The 10,000-nt window shown below is 45.5% G+C and overlaps 3 protein-coding genes across 3 annotated transcripts in view; 1 reads left to right on the top strand and 2 right to left on the bottom strand.

Annotated features, from left to right (window-relative positions):
- The window catches only part of pah (phenylalanine hydroxylase), a 25,831-nt gene extending 23,198 nt beyond the window's left edge, over positions 1-2,633 (bottom strand). The window contains exons 1-2 of the mRNA XM_062518067.1: positions 2,474-2,633; positions 90-203 (exon numbers count right to left, since the gene is read on the bottom strand). Coding sequence (XP_062374051.1) covers positions 90-203; positions 2,474-2,518 — 159 coding nt within the window. The 5' untranslated portion in view covers positions 2,519-2,633. The remainder of the gene's footprint in view (positions 1-89; positions 204-2,473) is intronic.
- LOC134062152 (uncharacterized) overlaps positions 1-10,000 on the bottom strand; it is a gene marked incomplete in the record, with an annotated part of 54,638 nt that overhangs the window by 21,607 nt on the left and 23,031 nt on the right.
- Positions 8,484-9,077, top strand: ascl1a (achaete-scute family bHLH transcription factor 1a). Its single transcript, XM_062517459.1, has one exon. The coding sequence runs from the start codon at positions 8,484-8,486 to the stop codon at positions 9,075-9,077; it is 594 nt and encodes a 197-aa protein (XP_062373443.1).

The following is a 10,000-nucleotide window of genomic DNA, read 5'->3' as shown; positions in this document are numbered from 1 at the left end:
GAGAGGGAAAGGGAGATAGAGAAAGAGAAAGGGAGAGAGAGAGTGTGTAAGTGCATATGGGGAAGGCTGTGCCGTGCTGTGGGACTAACCTCAAAGAGCCTGAGAGCTTTAGCCAGGGCGCCCACCTCCTCCTTCAGGGAGAAGATGCAGGAGAGCACGCCGGACTTCTGGGTCTTCTCCTCCAGATAGGCCTGCCTCATGTGCTACTCAGGACACACACACACACACACACACAAAATAAAACAACAGGCTCAAGTTCTGGTCAAACTACATTATTGACACATTATCGATGATCATGCTGACTGGACCTTAATACTGGGCCATGAGGACGCTATGGATACACAGCTGCAACCCTGCTACATCATTCTCCTCAGCTCACACTACCAGCTCTGTGTTCTTTCAACCGCTGCGACCCATGGAGGTGTTGAGGTTTTGCCCACCTGTCCATCCCCTACACCCCATTGGTGGGTTCATATTACATTACTCGATAAGGGTTAACATTGTATGGCATGATTCATGTCTCCACCTCTGGTCTGCATATGGCCCTGTGCTGGCCCTGATGTGGCCACGATATGGCCCTGATGTGGTCCTGATATGGCCCTGATGTGGCCCTGATATGGCCCTGATGTGGTCCTGATGAGGCCCTGAGCTGGCCCAGCACCAGCCTGGTTTACAGATGGGCTACTTGTGTTACTGATGCACAGACCAGCAGACATTAGACACTCTTTCCTTGAGTGAGCCTTTCAGAGAATGGGTACCACAGCTACTGGCTATTCAATGTCCCCCCCCCCCCCCCCCTCCTCTCTCTCTCTCTCTCTCTCTCTCTCTCTCTCTCTCTCTCTCTCTCTCTCTCTCTCTCTCTCTCTCTCTCTCTCTCTCTCTCTCTCTCTCTCTCTCAAATTCAAATTCAAATTCATTGTGCTTTATTGGCATGACTGTTGAGGTTACAATATTGCCAAAGCATTACAAGTAATAATAATAATAATAATAATAGCAATAATAATAATAATAATAACAGTAATAAACAAAACTTAATAATAATAATAATAATAACAATAATAAACAAAACTTAAAACAGGTGACAATAATAGTAATTATAAGGGGGGGAAGAGGAGAGAAAAAAAAATTGACAAATAAATATAAAGAGAAAATAAAGATAAGAAAAATCAATAAACAAATGTAGGGGGTGGAATCACTGGCTTACGGTTGCATTTCTCTCTCTCTCTCTCTCTCGTGCTTCCTTGATCTACCTCTCTCTCTCTCTCCCCTCTCTCTCTATCCCGTGTTTCCTTGATCTACCTATCTCTCTCTCTCTCTCTCTCTCTCTCTCTCTCTCTCTCTCTCTCTCTCTCTCTCTCTCTCTCTCTCTCTCTCTCTCTCTCTCCTGCGTTCTTCCTCTCTTTGATCCCTGAAATCTCAAACACATGTTGTTTTGTCTGCCCGGTCTGATTTACTTTACTGGCCTGACCCACATTGCATACCTCACCTGAACCTACACGCTGACTCATGTCATGTTGTATGCATCTCATATGATATGCATACATGATCTGTTTACACACATGCACATGTAACAAAACTACCGCTAAATATAAGGACACAGATTTGAAATATTCACGAGGACCTGCACTGTGTACCTACATCTGCTACAAGGGGTGTGTGTGTGTGTGTGTGTGTGTGTGTGTGTGTGTGTGTGTGTGTGTGTGTGTGTGTGTGTGTGTGTGTGTGTGTGTGTGTGCGCGTGCATCTGTGTATGTATATGTGTGTGTGTGTGTGGGTGTGTGTGTGTGTGTGTGTGTTTGCGTACGTTCATGTGTGTGTGTGTGTGTGTGTGTTTGTGTGCATTCATGTGTGCGTGTGAGCACATGTACATTCCAGCGGACTAAGTGTTGTGACATCTCTGTCCTTTCCCCTGTACCTTTTGGCCACTGACCTGCATAACCTGTCCACTCAGCCCCAGTCAAGAGCGTAACCCGTGTAACCCGTCACACACACACACACACACACACACACGCCAACCTTAAACCATAGCCATTAATAAGCCACATTTTACAAATCCAAAGTAGCCTACATATTTATCTCAAATAGTATGCATAGTATCTCAAATAGTATGTATAGTAGTAACAGTATGTCAGATGTAGGAGTCAGGACATTCAAGGTAAAGCCTGTCTGACATGTTTACTAGACCTCAGCTGTGTGATATCCATGGTTTTGACAAAATTTAGCTCTTGACTAAAATGTTTGAATGAGAACGAGATGAATGAGAATGAGAATTTTTGGTAAATGTAGGCCTACAATACCTTAAACATCAATAAACAGGTGTTTTGTTATATCTCCATAATTAATGATAGATTTGGTACATAATGAAAGATAATGACAACAATCATGAACATACTAATGTTTGTAACACGTAATTGAATTAGCCTAATCACGATAATAATGATGATTTAAAACAATAACATCTGTCGATTATTACCTTTATTCCATTGTCACCGTTTTCTCTCTTGATTGCTGCGTCCATCCTCGGCTTTTCGCGGCGCAGGTGCAGGAGTAAGTGATTGGTGCGTCTGTCTGAGTTTGTTTGCAAAGCTCCTCCGCCAACTCCGGCAATTTAAGAGAGGCCACGTGACACCACACCCCCTAAAATTCGGCCCGTGGTGCCTGTCACGCGATGGGTACGGATTGGAGGCCACTGAAGCTGTTGTGAAACGGCCATCACGGCACATCTGGTTCTGGTTGTTAGCTGGCTGGATGCTAGCAGGAGGCTGTCTGTTTGTAATCATCCGGGTTTTTTGGGGAGGTTTTGTAACGGTTAATCAGGTAACACCTTCCTCAGTGCTCGCGGGTGTGCGCGCCATAAATGACTAGGCTAAAAATGATTAGAAAGCTATGATTGGGAAGGAAACAAACGAACATCTGATGTCAGGCCTATCTGTCTTTCACAGGTTATTCTAGTACGTGCTTTTTAGTTTAGCTTACTGGTTTGTTTTGATTAAACTAGGCATACTTCATAATACACTGTAATGTGTGTCGTTCGGTGATAGCCAGTTACCTGGGCCAATTTGGGTTGCCACCCCCTTTTTCCATGCCAGTGGGGAACGAGTTACGTGTCGTGTGTGTGGTTAAATGAAAAGGTTGGGAAAGATGGTTTTGGCCAAAAAAAAAGGGTGAGATGTGTCTTGTGAGTGAACAGATAAGAATGTGTCTGAAATATAAGGAGTGTGAATAGAAACAGGAGTGTGTGGGGGTTGAGGGTGGGTTTCATAGTTTCTAGTGCATCTCATTCAGAGTGGCTGTTCATCAGATCACCACTTAGAGACACTGTACAGAATTGAGGAATCAGGTAGCTTAGAGGCCTACCTGAACAAGAGACCACATCCAATGAATGTCCTCAATGGAGCTTCAGATCCTAGCTGAGTTATGCAACCAGTTGCAATTGTTCAAATTTGCGACCTCAGCTTTGCGTCTGTTTTTCACCCCAACTTGATTCCACACACACACACACACACACACACACACACACACACACACACACACACACACACACAGACAGACAGACAGACAGACAGACAGCCTGTTATAGCCTAGAGTGATTCCCTTATTCAATTCACAATACAGAACAGAGTGTACTGGAAGCATCGCTTGTTAATATCAAATTCCCATTTTTCCAGGTCTTCTACAAACGTCTTTTGTTATTATTTTATTTTTGTCTTTTTTGTCTTTTTTGGGGTGGGGGATGGGGGCTGGTTTTGTTTCTTTTTGTTAGACAGTACAGTGAGGCTGCTGCTAAGGCAGCTCTCTCAGATAGATAACACACCGGTGAAGTTCTCTGTCACGGGGAGGCTCTGACAAGAGGTGCTGTATGTCACATCCTGCAGCACACTCACATGTTGTTGTTGTTGTTGTTGTTGTTGTTGTTGTCTGCGGCAATGCATAAAATATTTGAAACTATTGAAATCCCCATAGGAATAATTGTATATAATAAAATAAGTATACATACATACATACGTGTGTGTGTGTGTGTGTGTGTGTGTGTGTGTGTGTGTGTGTGTGTGTGTGTGTGTGTGTGTGTGTGTGTGTGTGTGTGTGTGTGTACACACACACACACACACACACACACACACACATTTGGATGTGATTGACGCTATCTCTTAAACCACTTGACCACTAGAGAGCAGTGTGCGCCAAGTTTAAGCAGTAGCCATATCGCTGCTGTACGGCTCTGAGTATAGACAATTTCATATGTCAGTGTTGACACGGAGACAAGATAATCCATTGGTCAAATATTAATTTGATCTAACTAACGTAATCCATAAATATGTTCCACTTTATTGGCCCATTCCAGAAAAAATGAGGGTACAGTAACAGCCGGTATCATATAACACCAAAATCCCCCCAACTTGCCGTGCGCCCTCTGGTGACGATTTTACTCTCAATTTCATCGGCAGGCTCTGTTCCACCTTCTCTCCTTTAGATGGCGCTGTACGGCTGGCTTTGGCATCGCATCACAGTTGAGTCAGTCTCAACAAGTTACAACAAGTAACATGGGTGAAGGACCACAGGGCAAAGCCAACGCACATGGCTTGGAGCGATTTCACAAGTTCTCTCTGGGACAGAAGATAAGGTGTAGAGCACCTGGACCTCCCACCTGTTCGACCGGCACACTAGAAAAGTAGACCCACAACAGAAAATGGGAACGTGTGTTATGTCAAGGCTAAAGACAAATGCCTTTGGGTGAGTTAGCCTAACTCTTTAATACACCTGGGTTAAACCAGATTAAGACCCTTGATTTGGGCCAAGCAAATGTGATTAGTGATTCAAAAACAACACACTTTGTAATAACTAACTTCTGTAATCGTCTACTTGTCGTTCTAACCGACTTTTATAAACTTGTCTGCTGTATTAGTGTGTGCTCGTGGTAATTCGCCATCATTTGACAGACTGTTTTGGTCAAGTACCAGCGCGTGGAGTTGGACAGCGTGCCCCAATCCAGGCAGACAAGGGCGCGTGGCAGAGCGAGGGGCTGGGTGGTCGCGTCGCTGTTGGCTACCCAGCATGCCACACTTCAGAAAGCTTTATCCAAAGATGGACTATTCTTGCTTAAGTGTGGGACTCTTTCATGAACACGAACAACAACGACATACCTTCACCAGGTGCAAGTACAGTTTTGGCTGTAGAATACGCTTGAAGTCACAGCACCATATATCACCCACACATTTTCCTCTTGCTTCTCTCTCGCACACGCACACGCACACGCACACGCACACGCACACGCGCACACACACACACACACACACACACACACACACACACACACACAATTCATTTTTAACAACTAATACATTAATACATAATCCCATATAGGCCAGCAATCTCATACCCGTATGGATTAAAAAGGACGCGCATGCGTTCCTAGACGCTTTATATTCTCTATTGTTTTGTGGAACGTGAGCGCTCGCAGTAAACTTCTTAAGAGGAAAAGAAACAGACTGCGCGATAGAAAAGAGACACATATAGGTGGCCGAATGTAGAGTAGACACAGTGGCCCAGATGTCATATTAATTATTACACCTAGTCATGACTGGATGTTTCGCGAATGAAGCTACCGCTTGCTCAGCCTCCAGAAGAGCGCAAAAGAAAGACGGTCTTTACAAAGCGCTAATTGGACGCCGGAGCTGCACTGACAGGGCACGGTAGATAGGTTTCAGAAAGCCCCGCGCTGGCGAGGGGGTGGGGGTGAGGGGGTGGGCAGTTGAATAGAACCCACGCTTCTTTCTAAACTCTCACTGCGCCAGAATAAGGGAGAGGAGGGGGTATGGGGGGAGAGAGAGAAAAGAGAAAAAAGTTGGGAGGGGACTGGGTTCTTCAATGCTAGCTTGATCTTGAATGCCACAGCCAACACAGAAAAATTGCACAATTTATCGAACCCCCCCTCTTTCCCTGTCCCTATTCTCCTTTTCTTTCGCCTCGTCCCTCACAGCACGCATACTCCCTCACTCCCTCTCTGACACACACACACACACACACACACACACACACACACACACACACACACACACACACACACACACACACACGCACGCACAGAGAGAGAGAGGGAGCTAGAGAGAGAGAGAGAGAGAGAGAGAGAGAGAGAGAGAGAGAGGCACACGCACCCACCAACAGAGGGAGGGGGACTTATTCATAGAGAGTTGAGAGTCGGTTGGATTTGTCCCGGTTTGAAAGATGTGTTCCATTATTCTCCCTTTAAAAGGAGACAAAAATGTTGAAATACACTGTGTCGCGTCTACTGTAACAAAATAGAGTGTAACCAATCATACACAAAACCCCCTCCGAATTCGCGACGCTAGCGTCCACCGCGCAGATTTTTACCTTCCGTTCCACTGATTAGTTTTAATGAAAGTGGAAAATTCGCCTCGACCAGACAAAGCTCCATTCTCTTGTCAGTATGCGATACTCTTAACGCGGTTGTCTAAGTCTTAGTAGCAAAATGAATAGTATATCTAAGACTATGACTGCGGAAGCATCTCGCCCAACCCCGAAGCCACACTGGCGGGGACTGAATCAACGTCCAGTGGGGACATTCATGACTTTGTTGAGCCTGAGCCACACCTGTACCGAACAACTTTCGTTAAGAGTTCTTCCGTGCTCGGATTTAGTCGTGGCTCAGACCGTTCACTCGTCCACCGTAAGTGCTGAGAGAGCTGTCTTTCAGCACCAGAAACCCAAACGACAGTAGCCTGTGGGCTACCCAGTAAACACGAGCTTGTTGCTTTAAAATGCTTTTAAAAGTTGGTTTGGATGGTGTTCAACATTTTTGTCGTGTCTATTTTTTTGTAAAAAAACCCCTTTTTTTTTTTTTTTTTTGGAATGAACACAATGCTTATTTCGTTCATAATGATAGGACCTCGTCGAGTTCAGATAAGTTCATGTGGTTTCTCAAAGAAAGTATTAATAAGCTCTATTGTTCATTTGGGACTTTTGTAAAGTAAGGGCCCCTTCTAAATCAAACGTATGACTGAAGGTTGTAGAGACGTTGTAAGTGTGGACAGTTGATTGCACAGCCATAACTGAATTTATTGTGTCTGTAACTGATAGGAATAAGTTAGGTGTGAAAAGTTATTGTGAAATCTGAGATAAAGCGACTTCAAAAACAAGCTCCTGCCCGTGTGCAGCTAGCACTCACAATAGGGCCACCACGGAGAGTTCTTGTCTCTGTCTTACTTCCAAAAGTCTTAAAGGGATATTCCGCCATTTTTGGAAATACGCTCATTGTCCACCTCCCCTCGAGCAAAACAATCGATATTTACCTTGTTCCCGTTCATCCAGCCATTCTGTGAGTCTGTGAGTCTGGCGATACAACTTTTAGCTTCAGCCTAGCATAGATCATTGAATCGGATTAGACCATTAGCTTCTCGCCTGCTAGCTTCATGTTTAAAAGTGACTAAGATTTCTGGTAATTTTCCCATTTAAAACGTGTCTCCTCTCAAGTTAGAAAGTGCAATGAGACCAACTGAAAATGAAACCTGGCGTTTTTCTAGGCTGATTTGACATGGAACTACACTCTCATCTGGCGTAATAATCAAGGCAACTTGCACACTACTGGCACTACTACTGCTTGGTGTCTATGGGGACTATTTTCAGATGCTGCGTACGATATCACTGCGCCTATGGTACGTTTGCAAGTTGCCTCGATTATTACGCCAGATGAGAGTGTAGTTCCATGTCAAATCAGCCTAGAAAAACGCCAGGTTTCATTTTCAGTTGGTCTTATTGCACTTTCTAACTTGAGAGGAGACACGTTTTAAATGGGAAAATTACCAGAAATCTTAGTCACTTTTAAACATGAAGCTAGCAGGCGAGAAGCTAATGGTCTAATCCGATTCAATGATCTATGCTAGGCTGAAGCTAAAAGTTGTATCGCCAGACTCACAGAATGGCTGGATGAACGGGAACAAGGTAAATATCGATTGTTTTGCTCGAGGGGAGGTGGAAAATGAGCGTATTTCCAAAAATGGCGGAATATCCCTTTAAAGTTGCACAGCGGTTGTGCGCTTGATGCTGTTGTTTATTCAGTAGCAGGAGTGGCACGCGCCTGGCGTACGCAACTGCAACAGCATCGCAGCCCAAGGTGAATGCAAGCGCGAGGAGGAGGCGTGGTCCGGTTGAGCGCGTGGGGGGGCGGCTGTGCCCCGTGCGTTGAAAAAGCCCCCAGCGGCCCTTCTCCGGACTCAGAGCAATTCAAGGAGCGCGCGAGGCTTGCCGTCCACCTCACTGCCCATTTTAAACAACAGCTAAAAAAAAAAGAGAGAGAGCATATAAAAGCCACACGTGAACGCCACGAGCTAGACGCACGGCCAACTGGGCGACCTCGAAAGCATACGCCTCTTTTTTTCTCTCTCCTGCAAGCGACTTTTATCCAGTCCTCGCTCAGTTTGATCTTCTTGTTTTTTTCCCTTTTTCTTAATCTACGACATCTACGTTAAATGGATATCACTGCCAAGATGGAGATCAGCGTCGGACAGCAACAGTTCATGCCACCCACTTGCTTCTTCGCAGCGGCTCAGAGCATCCAGCTCAGCCCGACCGACAGCCAGTGCAGCGGCAAGTCCGCCTCCAAGCAGATGAAGAGACACCGGTCGTCCTCCCCCGAGCTCCTGCGGTGCAAACGGAGGCTCAACTTCGCCGGTTTCGGCTACAGTCTTCCGCAGCAGCAGCCGCACGCCGTGGCGCGACGGAACGAGAGAGAGCGCAACCGGGTGAAGCTGGTCAACAACGGCTTCGCCACGCTCCGCGAACATGTCCCCAACGGCGCCGCCAACAAGAAGATGAGCAAAGTGGAGACGCTGCGCTCGGCGGTGGAGTACATCCGCGCTTTGCAGCAGCTGCTGGATGAACACGATGCGGTCAGCGCAGCCTTCCAGTCGGGGGTCCTCTCCCCCACAATGTCCCAGAACTACGCCAATGACATGAACTCGATGGCGGGATCACCCGTCTCGTCCTACTCCTCAGACGAGGGCTCGTACGACCCGTTAAGTCCCGAGGAACAAGAACTTCTGGACTTCACCAACTGGTTCTGAGCGCCTATTGCAGGTTTGTTGTTGTTGTTGTTGTTGATGTTGTTGTTATTAATAGATTGCAATCAGTAGCCCATTCATACTTGATTATAAGTTCTATGACACTGTTAGTTGTTGGAGTGTATTGCATTTGTTATTGTTTTAGTTTGAAGTCTCATCCGTCCTTCTCTCCATCTCTCTCTTTTTAAAACACAGGATGATGTTGCTGCTTCATGTGCACAGCCAGCGTTCCAGAAGGGCCCCGTAGACCCCCATGCTCTCTACGAACACAAAGCACTGCGTTTGCGCTCCGGACCTCTGTGTCCACAACCGGCCATGGCCCTTCGACTGACACCGACAGATATTGGGCCTCATCGCCCAGAGCCAAGGGGCTTCAAGATACGACGATCCGTCCTGCTGTCGGGCAAAAGAAAGCGCCTACCGCGCCGGAACCCTTCTTTCTCGCGCATTCGTCTTAAAATGCCCTAATTTAAAATGACACTCCACGATCCGGTGGCACATACAAACACTATTTAAATGTTTCAAACTATGCTAAATCCAATCAAAGAACGTCCAACCCTCTTTGTATAGATGTTTCACTGACACACAATTCTAAAAATGCTTCCAACTTTTGCGGATTTTATTATATGAAATTCTATTTGTATAAACGTTTGTTTTGGAGATATATTAAGCTATTTTTGTATGTAAGAGATTTATAGATGTTTTGTACACATTCTTTTAATATGTATATATTTTGACATATATATTAATTGCCTATAATGACCTCTCGCCTGTGTAGACTAAAAACATCGCAGCTGACTCCTCTGTCATGGTTTTTGAGGTTGTACGGAGTTTGACACTCCAAGTGATATTTTAGCACCGACGTGTCTTATTTAATAGGAATTACATGTTATTGTAATCTCTTGGAGTTCATAACGATCAAAGGT

Source organism: Sardina pilchardus, chromosome 17, assembly GCF_963854185.1.
Source record: "Sardina pilchardus chromosome 17, fSarPil1.1, whole genome shotgun sequence".
NCBI lineage: Eukaryota > Metazoa > Chordata > Actinopteri > Clupeiformes > Clupeidae > Sardina > Sardina pilchardus.
The sequence above is the reverse complement of the archived record's forward strand: the minus strand, read 5'-3'. Positions and strand labels throughout refer to the sequence as shown.

What these genes read in the sequence shown, in the direction of transcription:
- ascl1a (XM_062517459.1), top strand. Translation starts at nt 8,484, where the DNA reads ATGGATATCACTGCCAAGATGGAGATCAGCGTCGGACAGCAACAGTTC.